At 66.5% G+C, this 24,128-nt stretch overlaps 1 protein-coding gene across 1 annotated transcript in view; it reads right to left on the bottom strand.

The window, feature by feature from the left end:
* The window catches only part of CAMK2G (calcium/calmodulin dependent protein kinase II gamma), a gene marked incomplete at its 5' end in the record, with an annotated part of 143,315 nt that overhangs the window by 99,325 nt on the left and 19,862 nt on the right, over positions 1-24,128 (bottom strand). Inside the window, 2 exons of the mRNA XM_048504468.1 lie at positions 737-802; positions 5,173-5,227. Coding sequence (XP_048360425.1) covers positions 737-802; positions 5,173-5,227 — 121 coding nt within the window. The remainder of the gene's footprint in view (positions 1-736; positions 803-5,172; positions 5,228-24,128) is intronic.

Here is a 24,128-nt window from a genome sequence, read left to right on the forward strand (position 1 = left end):
AGAGCCTAGAAACGACGCTTTCTCTCTAGCCAGTGATAGTCCCAGTTCCTCACCTTCCCCACGGCGTGTGATTTAACTCCCCCACAGAACAATGAAGCAACACTCTTTTCCTCCACCTTTAGGTCCTTGTGACCAGACAGACCAGCCTGTCTTGAAACAGGAGACTGGAGTGAAGGCCCAGGGCCTCTTGCAGCTGGGGTTTATCAAAGACGTTGTAACATGTCTGACCCGGAGGCCCACACCTTCCTTGGCCTTCTTCTAGGCTGCACATCAGAAGAGATGTGGAACAGAAGTGAGGTTTTCTTTCCTTCCACAGCAGTGCTTAGCTGAGCGTCAACTAGGGGCACAGGGGCCTACCTCTTCCCCCTGTTTCATGCAAGTCAAACGGGCAGCACCTGTGTTGCAGGCACTGAGAAAATGCCACACTGATAGCAAAACTCTCAAAAACAACGTTGCACTTACCTGTAACTTGTTCCTTGAGTGGTCTCTTGTGCAGGCACACACGCAAGCACAGCCCCAGTGTGGAACTGCACAGAAGGCCACAAAGAGGTAACAGGAGGAAAACTGCCACAGCGGTTGGTGGCTTCATAGAACGGCAGCGCCCAAGGGGGCTCTGTCAAGAGAACTTCGTGGAAAATCAAAAGTTGAATTTAAGGTGCAGACAAGGGGCAGGAAGCCATAGGAGAGCAGGGTTGCACTTCTGAGTCTGGCTAGCTGGAATTACGGGGGCCCTTACCTGGCATCAGCCTCACTGTAGTATTCCCTGGCAACGATATCTTCAAAGAGTTCCCCACCGGTGACCCTGGAACCAAACAGAAGCCAAAAGGGTAAAGCGCTCATGATCTTTTGGGAGGCTGTCAAAATTCACTAAGCAGAAGTCCTCCTACCAGACCCCCTTCTCTAACTGTACGTGACATAACAATGTCAAATCTTAAGCACCATCTCCCAAATAAAGGCCCAAGAAACAATCTGGCTAAAGAGGAAGCACAAAGCCACAAGTGGGATTCTTTATACCTACTTCAAAGGTATCCAGAAACCATTAAACATCCAAATTTGCTTCTCAGGGGGCATGCCCAGAGCATAGTCAACTTGGAATGCTGTTTAGATCGATGAAGGCTATTTTCCCTTGTGGGTGTAGGCAGGGGGGGAGTGAGAAAAAACTGTGCCTGGGGTGCGTGCGTGCTCTGTGCCCCTGCCGCAGTGCCGCCCGCCCCATCCCAGAATGCCCCTGGAACGCCCTGGCCACGCCCCTGCCACTACCCCGTGGGCGCTATGCTACTGGATCTAGGCAAGGGTCAAAGAACAAAAGTTGAACACTGGAGAGCACACACTGTCCAAGAAGCACTGGAGGATGGGATACAGGTCTAGAGGACAGAATAGAAGCAAGCAGGAGAAGTGGATTTGGGGGAGGGGGCTCTCCGTGACACGTAGGGAAAACTGAGCCCCACACATGTGAAAAGACCGCCCAGTTGCACAATTGGCAGCGGCTACGTGCAAAACAATGAACACAGCGGTCTGGTGAAAGGCCTTCTTCTAAGGGTGGGCCCTCCAGGACAGCAGTGGGGCCTGATCCTGAACATACCACTTATTAAAATGTTCTCCTACATGAACTCGACTGAAATGGGCTGTGGAAGAGAGCGGGGTCGGCAACAGCCCTGTTCTCAGCTGCAGCTACAACCCAAACGCCCAGAATGATAATGGAAAGAATTTCCAGTTCCATTCCTGGAGGGCACACAAGCCCAGTTGTCGCCCAACAGCACAGAACTGGTGTGCCAAAGCTTTTGTCTGGTTCTGTATACTCTGTGGCATTAGTATTTTTCGGAACCATGCTGTTGAAAGGAGAAAAATGGCGGCCATTGAAGCTAACAGCCCAGGTCTAAATACTGCTCATGCTTACAGCATAAGTAGCCCAAACACATCCTCATAGCCTGGACCAGCTTAGTTCTAAGGTGCACTGAATGAGCTCCTTTCCCCTCTACAACTGAAGAAGAAGAAGAAGAAGAAGAAGAAGAAGAAGAAGAGGAGGAGGAGGAGGAGGAGGAGGAGGAGGAGGAGGAGGAGGAGGAGGAGGAGGAGTCTGGATTTATATCCCCCCTTTCTCTCCTGTAGGAGACTCAAAGGGGCTGACAATCTCCTTGCCCTTCCCCCCTCACAACAAACACCCTGTGAGGTAGATGGGGCTGAGAGAGCTCCAAGAAGCTGTGACTAGCCCAAGGTCACCCAGCTGGCGTGTGTGGGAGTGCACAGGCTAATCTGAATTCCCCAGATAAGCCTCCACAGCTCAGGTGGCAGAGCTGGGAATCAAACCCGGTTCCTCCAGATTGGATACACGAGCTCTTAACCTCCTACACCACTGCTGGTTTAAAACTGACCACGCCTGATCCAGCAGGGCCACGCAAAGCAACGTGGTCAGGCCTCCTCTGCTGAGGGAACTGCCAAGAGCGATCTCCCGCCCTGAAGAGGACGCCCGGCCTCCTTTTCTCACGCTGCTGTTCCTTCAATCTTAGAAAACTCTTTACAACTGGAAACAAGGGCTCATTCCGCACATGCAGAACAATGCACTTTCAAACTGCTTTTAATGCTCTTTGAAGCTGTGCGGAATGGCAAAATCCACTTGCAAAAAGTTGTGAAAGTGGTTTGGAAACGCATTATTTTGCGTGTGCGGAAGGGGCCAAGGAGCTGGCTTTCAGATTGCTGGAAAGGGATGCTGCGCTGTTGTCTCCAGAGTGGAACGCGGGAGCCAGTTCCAACCTTGCCAAGGCTGTGCTTGAAAAGCTTAAGGCTGCTCAGGATCGGGGGAAGGAGGGGAGTTCCCACCCAAGGGGGTGTCACTCAAAGAACTCGGTTCTGGAAAGCAAGCTCTGAAGTGCGTCTGCCTGAAATGAATGGGTCATCATTGGTAAAAATCCTCCAGCATTTGCTGAAATGCAGCCACACTGCAGGGAGCCAAAATCCCTCGAACAGATCTTTGCCTTCCAAATAACAAATGACAGACACACACAAATATTGCTAAACATAAGAAAAGGGTGACTTTTATTCATAGTAACTTTAAAGATTCAATTTTACCTATGTCGCTAAAGAGTAACTGGTAATATTTTCTTGGTGCAGATGAAACTGGGGGCCCTGACGGAAAATGTTTGTTTGTTTGTTCGTTCGTTCGTTCATTCGTCTTATATCCTGCCCCATCCCCGAAGGGCTCTGGGTGGGTTACATTTTCTTTCTTTTTTTTTGGTGAAAACTTGTGCTTAAGTACTAATAAAAAATTCAAACAGGAAAAAATTTGCTAAAAATATTGTATACCGTATATACTCATGTATAAGCCGACTCGTGTATAAGCCGAGGCACCTAATTTTACTACCAAAACCTGGGGAAATGTATTGACTCCCATATAAGCTGAAGGTGGGAAGCTGGGAGGCAGAGGGAGCTCCTTATCTGGCCAGTGACTCCCCCTGATGTCATTGCCCAAATAAGGAGCTCCCTCCACCTCCCCGCTGGGTTTGAGGAAGCCCAGGCAACCAGGAGGTGAAGGGAGCTCCTTATTTGGGCAATGACATCAGGGGGAGTCACTGCCCAAATAAGGAGCTCCCTCTGCCTCCTGGGGTTTGAGGAAGCCCAGCCAGCCAGGTTCCCCTTCACCCTCCGAGGAGGGCAGCAACAAGCGGCTTATGCAGCCGCAGGGAGGTCATCCCGGCCACCCCCCCAGCCTCTGCGGAGGCCTGAAGAGCCGGCTGGTAAGCAGGACTCGTGTATAAGCCGAGGGGGCATTTTCCAGCCTTAAAACAGGGCTGAAAAACTCAGCTTATACACGAGTATATACGGTACATAAAGATATGCAAATGGTGCGAAAACGTTGTTTTAAAATATTGCTTAAAAACTTGCCCCAAAATTTGCAAAACAAGATTTGCACAAATTTAGAAAGGCTGCAAAAATCCAGCTGCCCTCTGTGTGCAGAATGAAAGTTCCTCTGGCATGGAATGCACTTACCATATATACTCATATATAAGTCGAATTTTTCAGCACATTTTTAATGCTCAAAAAGCTCCCCTTGACTTATATGCGGGTCATTAAAATTTTTGGGTTTTTTTACTTTGCCGGCCAGCAGGGGGCGCAGTTTTTATGCTAGCGGCACCAAAATTTCAGGGTACCCTCAGAAGACTATCCTGATGATACCAGCCAGGTTTGGTGAAGTTTGGGTCAGGGGATCCAAAGTTATGGACCACAAAGGAGATGCCCCCATTCCCCATTGTTTTCAATGAGGGCTATTGAAATGAATGGGGCTACCCTTTTGAGGTTCTCTTTGGACCCTCTGAATAAACCTAAACTGAAGAATCTATGATACCAACCAAGAGTTTGGTGAAGTTTGGGTCAGGGGTCAAAGTTATGGACCCCCCCAAAGGAGATGCCCCCATTCCCCATTGTTTTCAATGGGAGCTATTAATGAATGGGGCTGCCGCTTTTGAGGGTTCATAGCTTTGGACCACCTCTGAACCAAACTTCGCAAACCTGGCTGTCTCATCAGGAGAGTCTCTTTATGATACCAGCCAGGTTTGGTGAGAGTTTGGGTCAGGGGATCCAAAGTTATTGACCCCCAAAGGGGATGCCCCATCCCCCACTGTTTACAATGGAAGCTAATAGTAGATTTTCCATTTCTGATAATATCCCTCTTAAAATCTAAGTTGGGTTACATTTGGACATACAGATGATGATGAGGAATTCAGTTTTGAAGGATTTTAACTCTTGTGTTTTAGCTTGGTTGCTGGTTGAGCTAAGGTTTTTGTACTTTTAAAGTTCAAAACATTTAACCTACTGATGCCTCAATTGATGTAATTTTATTGGCATCTATTTTTATTTTTGAAATTTACCAGCAGCTGCTGCATTTCCCACCCTCGACTTATACGTGAGTCAATAAGTTTTCCCAGTTTTTTGTGGTAAAATTAGGTGCCTCAACTTATATGCGGGTCGACTTATACACGAGTATATACGGTATTCCTTTATTCACTTCAGGACAATGCTGGGCCTGGCAAACTGACACAGCCCTGGCAGGAGGGACTGAAGGAGAGGAAGCGGAAGGGAAAAGGGGTGGTGGTGGACAGCACACATCTTTTAGTCAGCAGCTCAGCCCACAGGTCGGTGTCACAGATGAACGATCCAAGCCAAGCACAACACACTTACAGGTCAAAGACGAGGTAGTGGAACCCTTCTTCCGAAATACTCTCATGAAGTCGCACTGTAAATAACAAAAGAGACAAAAGCAGGAAACTGAAGAACAGGCACGTTTGATCCCTTCCAACCGGGGTCGGCCTCCCTAGCGGCAGAGAAACTTCTTCACTTTGCTCCCTCGCCATCGCTTGGAACGCGTTCCCTCCCTTCGAACAACACATTTTCCCAATGCTCATAATTCGAGCATCCTCAACTGCCACAAAGATGAGTTGCTCCTCAGATAAACCTTCAGAGTAATGACTTACAACCTTTCTTAGGGTGCACCTTTCACACCCAGGCAGTGGCGCAGCTACCACTGGGAAGGGGGTGCGCGTCGCACTGGGCGCGAGCCTGGCCCCCCCAGCAAAAATGTATTTTTGATATTTTTAGTGTTTTTACTTTGTTGGCCGGTAGGGGATGCAGTTTTTAGGATAGCGGCACCAAAATTTCAGGATATCGTCCGGCGACACTCCTGCTGATACCAGCCAAGTGTGGTTAAGTTTGGTTCAGGGGGTCCAAAGTTATGGACCCCCAAAGAAGGTGCCCCATCCCCCATTGTTTCCAATGGGAGCTAATAGTAGATGGGGCTACCTTTTGAGGGTCCATAACTTTGGACCGCCTGAACCAAACTTCATTAAACTTAGGTGGTATCAGCAGGATAGTCTCCTGTTGATACCAGCCAGGTGAACTTTGGTTGGGGGGGGTCCAAAGTTATGGACCCCCAAAGGGGGGGGTGCCCCCATCTCCCATTATTTCCAATGGGAGCTAATAGTAGATGGGGTGACCTTTTGAGGGTCTATAACTTTGGACCCCCTTAACCAAACTTTACCAAACCTGGGAGGTATCATCAGGAGAACCTCCTAAAGATACCCTGACATTTTGATGCTGCTACCCTAAAAACTACGGCCCTTGCAGGCCAAAAACGGAAAAAACACTAAAAAATACAAAAAACACAAACAAACATGGGGGGACCCAGCAAAACTCTGATTTTACACCGGGCTCCATTTCCCCTAGCTACGTCTCTGCACCAGGACCTGCTGGACACCATGGACAGGGTAGCAAGGTACGTGACCCTGAACTTGGGTAAGGGGGGGTGGGGGAGGAAAGGAGTGGAGGAGGAGGAGGAGACGGCATCTCTGAACCTCCTGCTCTAAAGAGGAATCCTCTCTGTTGCTTTGCCCTGCCATTCCAGGGCACCCCCCCCAAACATCTATGAATGAATGCACGCAAAGTTGTGGCATGTCCTTACTCTCTCCACACCCGTGGCAGGCCCGTCCAAAAAAGACATCCCCCCAAAATGGTCCATGGCTCACCTGAGCATCCAACTCACAAACTGAAGACCACCACTTAAAAATATCCAAAAGGGTGCACAGCGTGTGTGTGTGTGTGTGTGTGTGCATGCGCGCGCGCTCTCAATCTTTAATCCCCACATTTCAAGGAAAGAGAGAGCTGGTTTGCCAGCTGATAGTAAATTTTAAGAATCACATCGGACAAGATGCGAGAGACCTGCCAACAGAACGCCCAACATCTATAAAAGCATGCACAGCGAGGGAGGAGTTAGTCGTTTTGCCTGCACTAGTTGTAGGGATGTCAACCTCCAGTTGGGGCCTGGAGATATCCCAGATCTCTAGAGAGATCAGTTCTCCCAGAGGAAACGGCTGCCTTGGAGGATGTGCTTCTTACTACAAATTAAGTTAAATAAATAAATCCCTGCATGTCAAAAATCACTACATGAAGGGGAAGACCAGGTTAGAATCCTTCCAACCAACCTCTAGTTTTCTAGACGACAGAAATGGCCTTGTTTGGAGAATCCGGCCTTTTCTGCATGTACCATTTACAGTATTTTCAGGATGTTTCCTCTGTGAAGTTCTGCACTGTTTCCCGCTCCCTTTGGTTTGGGAAATGCTTCCAAAACACTTTTTCTCCATGGTTTTGGAAAACACTTTCACAAAGTTGCTTTTTGCTGAAACGCTTCCAAGCCAGGCTTCGCTCACAACGTGGTCGTACTTGAAACATTTATCTTTCCAGCCTATTCCGTGCCTCTGTTCTGTTGCCCAGCTTACCCCTCGGCTCCTGGCCTGCCGTTTTTTCATGCCCCCCCTTCACTCCTTTCCCCCTCGCCGCTTTATTTTCATTGTTTTGTGTGGGGTTTTTATTTATTTTGCTGTTTTGGTTAAACCAACGAAGCATCGATTAAACGGATCTACAGAGCAGCATCATTTCAACGGACAAGCAAAAATAGGCTTTAGAAACCCTTCACTGCGGCCGTGAAACGTTTGGGGGATGTAAGTGCGGACAAACATCATGGTAAGGAGCGGGAGTGGAAATCAAAAACATTCTGGAAATGCTCGAAGTGACTTGTGTGGAAAAGGCCATATTCTATCACAGTGGTGGCGAACCTTTGGCATGGGTGCCAGAGGTGGCACTCAGAGCCCTCTCTGTGGGCACGCATGCACAGAGTTCATCATGTGGGAGGGGGGTGGAAAATCACCCCCCCCCACACACACACACACATCTAGGCTGGCATGGGCACGATCCTTTACCTGGGAGTAATCCCAGTTGCTGGCAATGGGGCTTGCTTCTGAGTAAACCCTCCTAGGGTCGTGATTCACCTATTCGAAGTGTTGCACGGTTGCTTCACCAAGCTTACTCTTGAGTAACGTGCGCTTTGGAGCCAACTTTTTTTTCTAAACTAAATCCTTAGTATTCAGGTTAAATTGCCGTGTTGGCACTTTGCGATAAATAAGTGGGTTTTGGGTTGCAATTTGGGCACTCGGTCTTAAAAAGGTTCACCATCACTGTTCTATCATGTCTATCCTGAGCCCTTTGGGGGAGGGCGGTATAAAAGTGGAACCAATAAATAAATAAATAAATAAATAGGCCCCCCCCCCCCCCCGGTTGTCCTGCCCTCCTGTGGCAGCCAGAAGTAGTGCAGCATGAATCCATGTTCCCCTCCTCAGCCATAGCAACACCTTCATCCCAAGTGAGCAAGCAGCCGCCCAGCATCGACGCTACTTTCTGTCTCCAGCTGGCTCATACAGCAGCCAGTGTGGTGTAATGGTTAAGAGGGGTGGACTCTAATCTGGAGAATCAGGTTCAATTCCCCACTCCTCCACATCAGCAGCGGACTCTTCATCTGGAGAACCGGGTTCGATTCCCCACTCCACATGAGTGGCAGCCCCTTAGAACAAATGAAATCAACTTCCTGGAGCTGGATGATGCTGTCCTACCGGTGCTCAGTGTCAACAAAAAATTGGTTGGGCAGCACTCGGGAAGGAAACTATTTCATACGCAGCACGGAAGTAGAGTTGCAGCTGGTATCCACACAGGGGGAACAACCCTCTTCGTTGTGGCCGGGGCTTCAGGAAACAGCTGAAGAGTCCTTTGGCATGGTTTGGGAGGAGGGGTGCAAAAAGACATCTTCTTGAAGCAACTGGCTTTCCACTGTTGCAATAAATGCTGAGTCAGGGTTTCCGCTGTTGCAGGGAACTACTCTCGGTTCACCCAGGAGTCCTTGCTCTGGCGAGAAGGCAAACAAGCAGCAGCTAACTGGAGAACAAGACATATGCTGGATTCCCCAAAGGCCGCAATCGAGGCGTCAAGTCAAGGTGAACGCAGGCACGGATGCGTGGAGGACGAAGAATGCTGCAGCACAAAGCAAGCGGAGATGCCAGAGTTGTGCGGCAATTGTCAGTTACACAAGCACGGGAAGAAGTGGAGGAGAAGAAACAGGAAAGCTGGGAAGGAGGAGGAGGAGGGGAAAGAGGAGGAGGAGGAGGAGGAGGAGTTTGGATTTATATCCCCCCTTTCTCTCCTGCAGGCGACTCAAAGGGGCTGACAATCTCCTTGCCCTTCCCCCCTCACAACAAACACCCTGTGAGGTGGGTGGGGCTGAGAGAGCTCTGAGAAGCCGTGACTAGCCCAAGGTCACCCAGCTGGCGTGTGTGGGAGTGCACAGGCTAATCTGAATTCCCCAGATAAGCCTCCACATGGAGCACATGGGCAGAGTTGCTCTTGACACACAAAGGACTGCCAATTTCTGGTGCTCCAAACCTTCGTGGCAAGACAACGCCAGAAAGTTAACTGATGCTGGTGAGGTGCCTGGGATGCCACCGGGCATCCTAAAAAAGAAAGGCAGATGCCACCGAACCTGATGAGTGAGCAAACCACTCACCTGCACAGAACATGATTCAACTGAAAACAGCAGCCCCCCCCCCCCCCCCCCGGCCATTCTATGAAAGCGTGCTTCTTCCACTTACAAAGGCCTGGTCTCCTGAGCTCTGGCTCTTCTTGAATTGGCAAGACACCAGATTAGATTGACAGCAGCCAACAAAAGACAGAGAGGGAGAGAGAGGAGGAGGAGGAGGAGGAGGAGGAAAAGGAAAGCAGGCAAGAAGAAATCACCAGTGCTAAGGAGAAGCAAGGTATCGAAGGCCTCCTTATTAGATGTGCACTAGTCTCTCCAGGCAGTTCAGTTCAGTTCAGTTTATTATTATGGTCTCTGAGCCAGCCATTAAAACCAGAATGAGAATACACAAAGGGCGAGTGTGGAGGAATACACCTAATACACTTTTAGGGCAGCCCCTGTCCCGGAGATCGATGGTCTAGAGTGTGTCGGCTTGGAGTGGTTGGCCCAGGAAAGGTTGGCTGTTCTCCTGGTGTACCGGTCGCCTAGCGCGCCGGGAGATAGCCTGCCGCGGCTGCTGGAGGTGGTGGCTGACTGGGCGTTGCGGTTCCCCAGGCTTATAGTTCTGGGGGACTTCGTATCCCATATCGACGCAGCCTCATGGCTACATTAACTCGCGGACCTGGTGTCATCCATGGCAGCACTGGGCCTCTCCTTGGTAAATTCTGGCCCCACTCATGAGGCCGGTCACACACTGGACTTGGTCTTCGGGTCGGGGGTTAATATGGTCATATCCTCTATTGATAGAGTGCCATGGTCTGACCATTATGCCCTGAAGGTTCGGATGGACATGCCACAACAACCCTGTCTAGGCGATGGACGTATTTTTTGTCCGCCGGCGGAGACTTATGGATCCTATCCAGTTCTAGATGCTCTCGCGGGACTCCTGTAGCCCACCCGACACCCTCGGCCGGGTTGTTGGAAGGCCGGAATTCCCGTCTTTCCGATGCACCCATCGAGGTGATTGCTCCCAGGCGTCCTCTGCGCCCCAGCTCGTGACTGGCTCCTAATTTTACCGAGGAGCTACGTCATTATGAAGCGGGAGCTTAGAGCATTAGAGCGAGTGTGGAGGAAAGCTCGCGGCGAGGCCACCTGAACATCTTATAGGGCGTTTATGAGAAGCCTGTAGAATTGGCGGCGAAGAAGAGGCCGAAGAAGAGTTTTCTTCTCCTCCTCCCTGGCATCTGCTTTAGCTCCCGCCCGGCACAATTGTTCCGCATTATTAGGTCCTTGACTACTCATTGTCCGAGGGGTCCACAAACTGTCAATTGGCTGTGGTTGTAGAGGCATTTTATAGAGCTTTTTTGCAGATAAAGTCGTATCGCTCCGCCACGATCTACCCACCACCTTAGAGACAATAAAAGCGAGCTGGAAACCCTTGCCGTCTTCTGGCCCTTGCTTAGCCCAGTTCTCCCTGCTCTCAGAAGCCACTGTCGACCGGGGCCCACAGCTGCTGTTAGACCTACTACCTGTCTTCTGGAGCCGTGCCCCTCCTGGCTTATTAAAAGGCATGCCAGGTGGAACTCTGACCCCACCTGTTGAAATTATCATCAATAGCTCCCTTGAGCAAGGAGTTTTTCCTGGAGGGTTGAAGGGAGGCAGTGGTCCACCCACTCTTGAACAGACCGTCATTAGATCCTGGTGATCTGGCCAATTACCGCCCCGTTTCGAAGCTTTCGTTTCTGGGGAAGGTAATGGTGAGAATATTGTTGGAGCAACGGAAGGGTTTCCTGGAGGACACATCGGCTTTTGATCCCTTCCAGTCCGGTTTCCGTGCTGGAGCATGGAATGACGGAGACTGTTCTCATCGCCGTCACAGATTTGCTCCGCTTACAACTAGACCGAGGCGGATGCGAGTAGCTGCTGGTTCCTGTTAGATCTAACTGCTACGGCGTTTTGATGTGAGTGCGATCCGACCTTTTGACCCACCGCCTGGCTGCTTCGAGTGCGAGGCACTGTCCTTGAATGGATTGCCTCGTTTCTGCCGGAACGGATGCAACAGAATTAGTGAATTCGTTAATGAGGACCAAGCATCTGCGGAGGTGCACCGCTTCATTCTTGCGGGAATTGCCTTGCCTCAGGGAGCGCTGTTGTCCCCACTATTATTTAACATCTATATGCGACCCCTTGCTCAGTTGGTGCGGGCTTTTAGACAGGCGTGTCATCAATATGCCACGATGACACTCTCAGCTCATTTCTGATGATGGAGGGAGTGGCCGCGGCGCCTGCGGCTCTCAACGTGTTTGGGGGCCGTGATGGCTGGTTGGGATTTGCGAAACAGAGCAGGCTGAAACTGGATCCATCGAAGGCGGAGATCCTCTGGCTACAGGCGTAGAGAGGTTGGGAATTTCCAGCGCCCGATTATTGGGAGGGGGCTTTATTGGAAACAGCCCCCTCTGTCCGCTGACCTGGGGGGTCCACCTGGATTCATCTCTTTCAATGGAGGGGTAGGTGGCCCACTTATAACCCGAGGTCGCGTTCTACCATCGCCGTCAGGCCCGGTGGCTGGCTCCCTTCCTCTCAGCTGGCTTGGCCACTGTATGGTCCATACAGCGGTCACCTGCCTCAGGTTAGACTATTGCACCTTCGCTCTGGCAGACCTTCCCTTGCGTCTGATTCGGAGATTAAAGATGGTCCAGAATGCAGCGGCGCGTATGCTGGGAGGTGCCATGGGAGAGCATAGTACACCTGTGCTACGCCGCTTGCATTGGTTACCAATTGAATACCGAATCATTTTCAAGGTGTTGGTGTTAACCTTTAAGGCCTTACGTGACCTGGGGCCTCCGTACCTACGGGACCGTCTTACCCCATATGTCCCGAACCGGTCTCTGCGTTCGGCAGAGGCCAATTTACTGGTGATCCCTGGCCCCTCCATGATGCAGCTGCCCTCCCACCCGGGCCAGAGCCTTTACCGCTCTGGCCCCAGCCTGAGAATGGAGCGGCTCTTCCTCCAGCTGTCCGGGCCCTGCGGGACCGCAAGCTGAGTTCACGCCCAGGACCTGCAAGACTGAGCTGTTCCACCGGGCCTTTGGGGAGACTAGCCGTTGATAGGGGCCCCCTCCCTCCCTCCCTTCTTGTTCTTCTTTGACATCATGAAGACCTATAAACCCCCACTCTGGGGCTTCTGTGGGAATGATAGTAGGCGCCATCTGGAACTAAATTATTAATGCTGCATTTTAATAGAGTAAGGTTTATTTTTATCAGAGCCATCCTAATTTATATTTATATTGTATTTTAATTGATTGTGCTCTTTATATTGTTCACCGCCCTGAGCCCTCCGGGGGAGGGCGGTCTATAAACCTAATAAATAAATAAATAAAAAATACATAATATTCCAATTGTACAGGAGTCCAAAGTATAAGGTCTATACATTAGATAACACTGACTTAAGACGTTATTACAATCCTCATCATACAATATGGTTCTTCATATCTTAATAAGGATCTTCGCTTGTTGTATGCCAGCATGCAAAATTTAGCCACCTTCTGTGAAATAGCGGGAACACGATCTTCTAATAAAATTCTTACAAAATTTGAATCTGAATTGGCTATAAATGGATGTATGTTGAGAGTTAGCAATGGATGGATTAAAAGCTCCCTTTCACCTTTATGACGCTCACAGTGCAATAGGATGTGTGACTTTGAGTCCACTTCCCCTGAGCCACAAACACAAGTTCTCCTGTGCCAAGGAATCCTGTGCCAAGGAATACCTACCCATGATTTTAGTGGTCTATATATCGCGGGTAGTAGGGGGAAATCTGTTTGCATCTCAATATCTTTAAGCCGTTGATAGGCCATGGCTATTGCTCCACAATTATCTAGTTCCAGGAGTTGCGTTGGGTCCATACCACACTGTTTGAGTTTTAATGTAACTTCTTCTAGCCATCCGGGATAGGATGTCGCCATCAGTAATGAAGACATTAATCCCAGGGGACAGGTGAGAACTTTAAGCCAATATTTAATGGTTAGTCTCCAAAAGATTGTCTCAATTTTGACCAACCCTGCTTCTTGCCTTAGTACCACGTTGGCTGTACATTTGGGTGTATTAAACATAGATCTGAGAAAGGCCGAAAGGACTCTCTCCAATGGCGCAAAATCCAAGATCATTGCCAAGGGTGCAGCATAGGTCAGTGGTGGTGAACCTTTGGCACTCCAGATGTTATGGACTACAATTCCATGCTGGCAGGGGCTGATGGGAATTGTAGTCCATAACATCTGGAGTGCCAAAAGTTCGCCACCACGGTCATAGGTCAATTGAGCCAGGCCTTTGTCTTCAAATAATCTAATTGCGCTTGGAATAAATCTGCCCCCTTGTGAGCGAAAATACCTTAAAATTGCCTGAGAACTCCTTTGTGCCGCCTGAATAACTGATTGTACGTGTACTGTGGGTTTCCCATTGTACTGGTATACCACACCTAGATATTTAAAGCACTTTATTTGATCTATCTGGTATCCTGACAGCTGCCATTTTGATTTCTTAAATTTGGCACTAAAATGAACTATCTTGGTCTTGGTATAATTGAAGTTTAATAGTTCCTCTGTGCACTTCTGATCAAATATCCTCAGTGCCCTCTTTAAGCCCACCCTTGTTAGTGATAGTACCACAGCATCGTCTGTGTACAGGGAGCAGCAGTGGCGTAGTGGTTAACAGCAGGTGCGTTCTAATCTGGAGGGACCGGGTTTGATTCCCCACTCTGCCACTTGAGCAATGGAGGCTTATCTGGGGAATTCAGATTAGCCTGTGCACTCCCACACATGCCAGCTGGGTGACCTTGGGCTAGTCACAGCTTTTCGGAGCTCTCTCAGCCCCACCCACCTCACAGGGTGTTTGTTGTGAGAGGGGAAGGGCAAGGAGATTGTAAGCCCCTTTGAGTCTCCTGCAGGAGAGAAAGGGGGGATATAAATCCAAACTCTTCCAAACTCTTCTTCTACATAAGAATGGCTATGTTCTTCTCAGGGGTGAGCATGGGTACATGAATATCTTTCCCATGGAATCCAGTTATGAGTGTATCAACGTGGATGTTGAACAAATGAGGAGCTAACAAACACCCTTGCCTCACCCCTTTCTGGGTAGGAGTGGGTGCAGTTAGCCTACCATCATGTGCGAACCTTATCTGTACCGTTGTATTCTCATGTAACTTAATAATTAGTTGGAGGAGACGTCTATCAATGTTGGTTTCTGCTAGCTTTGTCCATAGCCGACTAGGTATGACGTTGTTGAATGCAGCCCTAAGATCAATAAAGGCTGCGTATAGGGATCCTTTTTTGATAGTCTCTTCAGGCAGGCTGGAGATGGAGCCAGGCCACCAAGAAGAAAGCAGCCGGGTGCATAATGGCACCACAATCTCAGTCGCCCCCAGCAGCTAGAACAGGGGTAGGGAACCTGCGGCTCTCCAGATGTTCAGGAACTACAATTCCCATCAGCCCCTACCAGCATGGCCAATTGGCCATGCTGGTAGGGGCTGATGGGAATTGTAGTTCCTGAACATCTGGAGAGCCCACCCCCCCCCCCCCCCACCCCCCCCCCCCCCCACCCCCCCCCCCCCCCACCCCCCCCCCCCCCCACCCCCCCCCCCCCCCACCCCCCCCCCCCCCCACCCCCCCCCCCCCCCACCCCCCCCCCCCCCCACCCCCCCCCCCCCCCACCCCCCCCCCCCCCCACCCCCCCCCCCCCCCACCCCCCCCCCCCCCCACCCCCCCCCCCCCCCACCCCCCCCCCCCCCCACCCCCCCCCCCCCCCACCCCCCCCCCCCCCCACCCCCCCCCCCCCCCACCCCCCCCCCCCCCCACCCCCCCCCCCCCCCACCCCCCCCCCCCCCCACCCCCCCCCCCCCCCACCCCCCCCCCCCCCCACCCCCCCCCCCCCCCACCCCCCCCCCCCCCCACCCCCCCCCCCCCCCACCCCCCCCCCCCCCCACCCCCCCCCCCCCCCACCCCCCCCCCCCCCCACCCCCCCCCCCCCCCACCCCCCCCCCCCCCCACCCCCCCCCCCCCCCACCCCCCCCCCCCCCCACCCCCCCCCCCCCCCACCCCCCCCCCCCCCCACCCCCCCCCCCCCCCACCCCCCCCCCCCCCCACCCCCCCCCCCCCCCACCCCCCCCCCCCCCCACCCCCCCCCCCCCCCACCCCCCCCCCCCCCCACCCCCCCCCCCCCCCACCCCCCCCCCCCCCCACCCCCCCCCCCCCCCACCCCCCCCCCCCCCCACCCCCCCCCCCCCCCACCCCCCCCCCCCCCCACCCCCCCCCCCCCCCACCCCCCCCCCCCCCCACCCCCCCCCCCCCCCACCCCCCCCCCCCCCCACCCCCCCCCCCCCCCACCCCCCCCCCCCCCCACCCCCCCCCCCCCCCACCCCCCCCCCCCCCCACCCCCCCCCCCCCCCACCCCCCCCCCCCCCCACCCCCCCCCCCCCCCACCCCCCCCCCCCCCCACCCCCCCCCCCCCCCACCCCCCCCCCCCCCCACCCCCCCCCCCCCCCACCCCCCCCCCCCCCCACCCCCCCCCCCCCCCACCCCCCCCCCCCCCCACCCCCCCCCCCCCCCACCCCCCCCCCCCCCCACCCCCCCCCCCCCCCACCCCCCCCCCCCCCCACCCCCCCCCCCCCCCACCCCCCCCCCCCCCCACCCCCCCCCCCCCCCACCCCCCCCCCCCCCCACCCCCCCCCCCCCCCACCCCCCCCCCCCCCCACCCCCCCCCCCCCCCACCCCCCCCCCCCCCCACCCCCCCCCCCCCCCACCCCCCCCCCCCCCCACCCCCCCCCCCCCCCACCCCCCCCCCCCCCCACCCCCCCCCCCCCCCACCCCCCCCCCCCCCCACCCCCCCCCCCCCCCACCCCCCCCCCCCCCCACCCCCCCCCCCCCCCACCCCCCCCCCCCCCCACCCCCCCCCCCCCCCACCCCCCCCCCCCCCCACCCCCCCCCCCCCCCACCCCCCCCCCCCCCCACCCCCCCCCCCCCCCACCCCCCCCCCCCCCCACCCCCCCCCCCCCCCACCCCCCCCCCCCCCCACCCCCCCCCCCCCCCACCCCCCCCCCCCCCCACCCCCCCCCCCCCCCACCCCCCCCCCCCCCCACCCCCCCCCCCCCCCACCCCCCCCCCCCCCCACCCCCCCCCCCCCCCACCCCCCCCCCCCCCCACCCCCCCCCCCCCCCACCCCCCCCCCCCCCCACCCCCCCCCCCCCCCACCCCCCCCCCCCCCCACCCCCCCCCCCCCCCACCCCCCCCCCCCCCCACCCCCCCCCCCCCCCACCCCCCCCCCCCCCCACCCCCCCCCCCCCCCACCCCCCCCCCCCCCCACCCCCCCCCCCCCCCACCCCCCCCCCCCCCCACCCCCCCCCCCCCCCACCCCCCCCCCCCCCCACCCCCCCCCCCCCCCACCCCCCCCCCCCCCCACCCCCCCCCCCCCCCACCCCCCCCCCCCCCCACCCCCCCCCCCCCCCACCCCCCCCCCCCCCCACCCCCCCCCCCCCCCACCCCCCCCCCCCCCCACCCCCCCCCCCCCCCACCCCCCCCCCCCCCCACCCCCCCCCCCCCCCACCCCCCCCCCCCCCCACCCCCCCCCCCCCCCACCCCCCCCCCCCCCCACCCCCCCCCCCCCCCACCCCCCCCCCCCCCCACCCCCCCCCCCCCCCACCCCCCCCCCCCCCCACCCCCCCCCCCCCCCACCCCCCCCCCCCCCCACCCCCCCCCCCCCCCACCCCCCCCCCCCCCCACCCCCCCCCCCCCCCACCCCCCCCCCCCCCCACCCCCCCCCCCCCCCACCCCCCCCCCCCCCCACCCCCCCCCCCCCCCACCCCCCCCCCCCCCCACCCCCCCCCCCCCCCACCCCCCCCCCCCCCCACCCCCCCCCCCCCCCACCCCCCCCCCCCCCCACCCCCCCCCCCCCCCACCCCCCCCCCCCCCCACCCCCCCCCCCCCCCACCCCCCCCCCCCCCCACCCCCCCCCCCCCCCACCCCCCCCCCCCCCCACCCCCCCCCCCCCCCACCCCCCCCCCCCCCCACCCCCCCCCCCCCCCACCCCCCCCCCCCCCCACCCCCCCCCCCCCCCACCCCCCCCCCCCCCCACCCCCCCCCCCCCCCACCCCCCCCCCCCCCCACCCCCCCCCCCCCCCACCCCCCCCCCCCCCCACCCCCCCCCCCCCCCACCCCCCCCCCCCCCCACCCCCCCCCCCCCCCACCCCCCCCCCCCCCCACCCCCCCCCCCCCCCACCCCCCCCCCCCCCCACCCCCCCCCCCCCCCACCCCCCCCCCCCCCCACCCCCCCCCCCCCCCACCCCCCCCCCCCCCCACCCCCCCCCCCCCCCACCCCCCCCCCCCCCCACCCCCCCCCCCCCCCACCCCCCCCCCCCCCCACCCCCCCCCCCCCCCACCCCCCCCCCCCCCCACCCCCCCCCCCCCCCACCCCCCCCCCCCCCCACCCCCCCCCCCCCCCACCCCCCCCCCCCCCCACCCCCCCCCCCCCCCACCCCCCCCCCCCCCCACCCCCCCCCCCCCCCACCCCCCCCCCCCCCCACCCCCCCCCCCCCCCACCCCCCCCCCCCCCCACCCCCCCCCCCCCCCACCCCCCCCCCCCCCCACCCCCCCCCCCCCCCACCCCCCCCCCCCCCCACCCCCCCCCCCCCCCACCCCCCCCCCCCCCCACCCCCCCCCCCCCCCACCCCCCCCCCCCCCCACCCCCCCCCCCCCCCACCCCCCCCCCCCCCCACCCCCCCCCCCCCCCACCCCCCCCCCCCCCCACCCCCCCCCCCCCCCACCCCCCCCCCCCCCCACCCCCCCCCCCCCCCACCCCCCCCCCCCCCCACCCCCCCCCCCCCCCACCCCCCCCCCCCCCCACCCCCCCCCCCCCCCACCCCCCCCCCCCCCCACCCCCCCCCCCCCCCACCCCCCCCCCCCCCCACCCCCCCCCCCCCCCACCCCCCCCCCCCCCCACCCCCCCCCCCCCCCACCCCCCCCCCCCCCCACCCCCCCCCCCCCCCACCCCCCCCCCCCCCCACCCCCCCCCCCCCCCACCCCCCCCCCCCCCCACCCCCCCCCCCCCCCACCCCCCCCCCCCCCCACCCCCCCCCCCCCCCACCCCCCCCCCCCCCCACCCCCCCCCCCCCCCACCCCCCCCCCCCCCCACCCCCCCCCCCCCCCACCCCCCCCCCCCCCCACCCCCCCCCCCCCCCACCCCCCCCCCCCCCCACCCCCCCCCCCCCCCACCCCCCCCCCCCCCCACCCCCCCCCCCCCCCACCCCCCCCCCCCCCCACCCCCCCCCCCCCCCACCCCCCCCCCCCCCCACCCCCCCCCCCCCCCACCCCCCCCCCCCCCCACCCCCCCCCCCCCCCACCCCCCCCCCCCCCCACCCCCCCCCCCCCCCACCCCCCCCCCCCCCCACCCCCCCCCCCCCCCACCCCCCCCCCCCCCCACCCCCCCCCCCCCCCACCCCCCCCCCCCCCCACCCCCCCCCCCCCCCACCCCCCCCCCCCCCCACCCCCCCCCCCCCCCACCCCCCCCCCCCCCCACCCCCCCCCCCCCCCACCCCCCCCCCCCCCCACCCCCCCCCCCCCCCACCCCCCCCCCCCCCCACCCCCCCCCCCCCCCACCCCCCCCCCCCCCCACCCCCCCCCCCCCCCACCCCCCCCCCCCCCCACCCCCCCCCCCCCCCACCCCCCCCCCCCCCCACCCCCCCCCCCCCCCACCCCCCCCCCCCCCCACCCCCCCCCCCCCCCACCCCCCCCCCCCCCCACCCCCCCCCCCCCCCACCCCCCCCCCCCCCCACCCCCCCCCCCCCCCACCCCCCCCCCCCCCCACCCCCCCCCCCCCCCACCCCCCCCCCCCCCCACCCCCCCCCCCCCCCACCCCCCCCCCCCCCCACCCCCCCCCCCCCCCACCCCCCCCCCCCCCCACCCCCCCCCCCCCCCACCCCCCCCCCCCCCCACCCCCCCCCCCCCCCACCCCCCCCCCCCCCCACCCCCCCCCCCCCCCACCCCCCCCCCCCCCCACCCCCCCCCCCCCCCACCCCCCCCCCCCCCCACCCCCCCCCCCCCCCACCCCCCCCCCCCCCCACCCCCCCCCCCCCCCACCCCCCCCCCCCCCCACCCCCCCCCCCCCCCACCCCCCCCCCCCCCCACCCCCCCCCCCCCCCACCCCCCCCCCCCCCCACCCCCCCCCCCCCCCACCCCCCCCCCCCCCCACCCCCCCCCCCCCCCACCCCCCCCCCCCCCCACCCCCCCCCCCCCCCACCCCCCCCCCCCCCCACCCCCCCCCCCCCCCACCCCCCCCCCCCCCCACCCCCCCCCCCCCCCACCCCCCCCCCCCCCCACCCCCCCCCCCCCCCACCCCCCCCCCCCCCCACCCCCCCCCCCCCCCACCCCCCCCCCCCCCCACCCCCCCCCCCCCCCACCCCCCCCCCCCCCCACCCCCCCCCCCCCCCACCCCCCCCCCCCCCCACCCCCCCCCCCCCCCACCCCCCCCCCCCCCCACCCCCCCCCCCCCCCACCCCCCCCCCCCCCCACCCCCCCCCCCCCCCACCCCCCCCCCCCCCCACCCCCCCCCCCCCCCACCCCCCCCCCCCCCCACCCCCCCCCCCCCCCACCCCCCCCCCCCCCCACCCCCCCCCCCCCCCACCCCCCCCCCCCCCCACCCCCCCCCCCCCCCACCCCCCCCCCCCCCCACCCCCCCCCCCCCCCACCCCCCCCCCCCCCCACCCCCCCCCCCCCCCACCCCCCCCCCCCCCCACCCCCCCCCCCCCCCACCCCCCCCCCCCCCCACCCCCCCCCCCCCCCACCCCCCCCCCCCCCCACCCCCCCCCCCCCCCACCCCCCCCCCCCCCCACCCCCCCCCCCCCCCACCCCCCCCCCCCCCCACCCCCCCCCCCCCCCACCCCCCCCCCCCCCCACCCCCCCCCCCCCCCACCCCCCCCCCCCCCCACCCCCCCCCCCCCCCACCCCCCCCCCCCCCCACCCCCCCCCCCCCCCACCCCCCCCCCCCCCCACCCCCCCCCCCCCCCACCCCCCCCCCCCCCCACCCCCCCCCCCCCCCACCCCCCCCCCCCCCCACCCCCCCCCCCCCCCACCCCCCCCCCCCCCCACCCCCCCCCCCCCCCACCCCCCCCCCCCCCCACCCCCCCCCCCCCCCACCCCCCCCCCCCCCCACCCCCCCCCCCCCCCACCCCCCCCCCCCCCCACCCCCCCCCCCCCCCACCCCCCCCCCCCCCCACCCCCCCCCCCCCCCACCCCCCCCCCCCCCCACCCCCCCCCCCCCCCACCCCCCCCCCCCCCCACCCCCCCCCCCCCCCACCCCCCCCCCCCCCCACCCCCCCCCCCCCCCACCCCCCCCCCCCCCCACCCCCCCCCCCCCCCACCCCCCCCCCCCCCCACCCCCCCCCCCCCCCACCCCCCCCCCCCCCCACCCCCCCCCCCCCCCACCCCCCCCCCCCCCCACCCCCCCCCCCCCCCACCCCCCCCCCCCCCCACCCCCCCCCCCCCCCACCCCCCCCCCCCCCCACCCCCCCCCCCCCCCACCCCCCCCCCCCCCCACCCCCCCCCCCCCCCACCCCCCCCCCCCCCCACCCCCCCCCCCCCCCACCCCCCCCCCCCCCCACCCCCCCCCCCCCCCACCCCCCCCCCCCCCCACCCCCCCCCCCCCCCACCCCCCCCCCCCCCCACCCCCCCCCCCCCCCACCCCCCCCCCCCCCCACCCCCCCCCCCCCCCACCCCCCCCCCCCCCCACCCCCCCCCCCCCCCACCCCCCCCCCCCCCCACCCCCCCCCCCCCCCACCCCCCCCCCCCCCCACCCCCCCCCCCCCCCACCCCCCCCCCCCCCCACCCCCCCCCCCCCCCACCCCCCCCCCCCCCCACCCCCCCCCCCCCCCACCCCCCCCCCCCCCCACCCCCCCCCCCCCCCACCCCCCCCCCCCCCCACCCCCCCCCCCCCCCACCCCCCCCCCCCCCCACCCCCCCCCCCCCCCACCCCCCCCCCCCCCCACCCCCCCCCCCCCCCACCCCCCCCCCCCCCCACCCCCCCCCCCCCCCACCCCCCCCCCCCCCCACCCCCCCCCCCCCCCACCCCCCCCCCCCCCCACCCCCCCCCCCCCCCACCCCCCCCCCCCCCCACCCCCCCCCCCCCCCACCCCCCCCCCCCCCCACCCCCCCCCCCCCCCACCCCCCCCCCCCCCCACCCCCCCCCCCCCCCACCCCCCCCCCCCCCCACCCCCCCCCCCCCCCACCCCCCCCCCCCCCCACCCCCCCCCCCCCCCACCCCCCCCCCCCCCCACCCCCCCCCCCCCCCACCCCCCCCCCCCCCCACCCCCCCCCCCCCCCACCCCCCCCCCCCCCCACCCCCCCCCCCCCCCACCCCCCCCCCCCCCCACCCCCCCCCCCCCCCACCCCCCCCCCCCCCCACCCCCCCCCCCCCCCACCCCCCCCCCCCCCCACCCCCCCCCCCCCCCACCCCCCCCCCCCCCCACCCCCCCCCCCCCCCACCCCCCCCCCCCCCCACCCCCCCCCCCCCCCACCCCCCCCCCCCCCCACCCCCCCCCCCCCCCACCCCCCCCCCCCCCCACCCCCCCCCCCCCCCACCCCCCCCCCCCCCCACCCCCCCCCCCCCCCACCCCCCCCCCCCCCCACCCCCCCCCCCCCCCACCCCCCCCCCCCCCCACCCCCCCCCCCCCCCACCCCCCCCCCCCCCCACCCCCCCCCCCCCCCACCCCCCCCCCCCCCCACCCCCCCCCCCCCCCACCCCCCCCCCCCCCCACCCCCCCCCCCCCCCACCCCCCCCCCCCCCCACCCCCCCCCCCCCCCACCCCCCCCCCCCCCCACCCCCCCCCCCCCCCACCCCCCCCCCCCCCCACCCCCCCCCCCCCCCACCCCCCCCCCCCCCCACCCCCCCCCCCCCCCACCCCCCCCCCCCCCCACCCCCCCCCCCCCCCACCCCCCCCCCCCCCCACCCCCCCCCCCCCCCACCCCCCCCCCCCCCCACCCCCCCCCCCCCCCACCCCCCCCCCCCCCCACCCCCCCCCCCCCCCACCCCCCCCCCCCCCCACCCCCCCCCCCCCCCACCCCCCCCCCCCCCCACCCCCCCCCCCCCCCACCCCCCCCCCCCCCCACCCCCCCCCCCCCCCACCCCCCCCCCCCCCCACCCCCCCCCCCCCCCACCCCCCCCCCCCCCCACCCCCCCCCCCCCCCACCCCCCCCCCCCCCCACCCCCCCCCCCCCCCACCCCCCCCCCCCCCCACCCCCCCCCCCCCCCACCCCCCCCCCCCCCCACCCCCCCCCCCCCCCACCCCCCCCCCCCCCCACCCCCCCCCCCCCCCACCCCCCCCCCCCCCCACCCCCCCCCCCCCCCACCCCCCCCCCCCCCCACCCCCCCCCCCCCCCACCCCCCCCCCCCCCCACCCCCCCCCCCCCCCACCCCCCCCCCCCCCCACCCCCCCCCCCCCCCACCCCCCCCCCCCCCCACCCCCCCCCCCCCCCACCCCCCCCCCCCCCCACCCCCCCCCCCCCCCACCCCCCCCCCCCCCCACCCCCCCCCCCCCCCACCCCCCCCCCCCCCCACCCCCCCCCCCCCCCACCCCCCCCCCCCCCCACCCCCCCCCCCCCCCACCCCCCCCCCCCCCCACCCCCCCCCCCCCCCACCCCCCCCCCCCCCCACCCCCCCCCCCCCCCACCCCCCCCCCCCCCCACCCCCCCCCCCCCCCACCCCCCCCCCCCCCCACCCCCCCCCCCCCCCACCCCCCCCCCCCCCCACCCCCCCCCCCCCCCACCCCCCCCCCCCCCCACCCCCCCCCCCCCCCACCCCCCCCCCCCCCCACCCCCCCCCCCCCCCACCCCCCCCCCCCCCCACCCCCCCCCCCCCCCACCCCCCCCCCCCCCCACCCCCCCCCCCCCCCACCCCCCCCCCCCCCCACCCCCCCCCCCCCCCACCCCCCCCCCCCCCCACCCCCCCCCCCCCCCACCCCCCCCCCCCCCCACCCCCCCCCCCCCCCACCCCCCCCCCCCCCCACCCCCCCCCCCCCCCACCCCCCCCCCCCCCCACCCCCCCCCCCCCCCACCCCCCCCCCCCCCCACCCCCCCCCCCCCCCACCCCCCCCCCCCCCCACCCCCCCCCCCCCCCACCCCCCCCCCCCCCCACCCCCCCCCCCCCCCACCCCCCCCCCCCCCCACCCCCCCCCCCCCCCACCCCCCCCCCCCCCCACCCCCCCCCCCCCCCACCCCCCCCCCCCCCCACCCCCCCCCCCCCCCACCCCCCCCCCCCCCCACCCCCCCCCCCCCCCACCCCCCCCCCCCCCCACCCCCCCCCCCCCCCACCCCCCCCCCCCCCCACCCCCCCCCCCCCCCACCCCCCCCCCCCCCCACCCCCCCCCCCCCCCACCCCCCCCCCCCCCCACCCCCCCCCCCCCCCACCCCCCCCCCCCCCCACCCCCCCCCCCCCCCACCCCCCCCCCCCCCCACCCCCCCCCCCCCCCACCCCCCCCCCCCCCCACCCCCCCCCCCCCCCACCCCCCCCCCCCCCCACCCCCCCCCCCCCCCACCCCCCCCCCCCCCCACCCCCCCCCCCCCCCACCCCCCCCCCCCCCCACCCCCCCCCCCCCCCACCCCCCCCCCCCCCCACCCCCCCCCCCCCCCACCCCCCCCCCCCCCCACCCCCCCCCCCCCCCACCCCCCCCCCCCCCCACCCCCCCCCCCCCCCACCCCCCCCCCCCCCCACCCCCCCCCCCCCCCACCCCCCCCCCCCCCCACCCCCCCCCCCCCCCACCCCCCCCCCC

Source organism: Sphaerodactylus townsendi, linkage group LG07 (assembly GCF_021028975.2).
Source record: "Sphaerodactylus townsendi isolate TG3544 linkage group LG07, MPM_Stown_v2.3, whole genome shotgun sequence".
Lineage (NCBI taxonomy): Eukaryota > Metazoa > Chordata > Lepidosauria > Squamata > Sphaerodactylidae > Sphaerodactylus > Sphaerodactylus townsendi.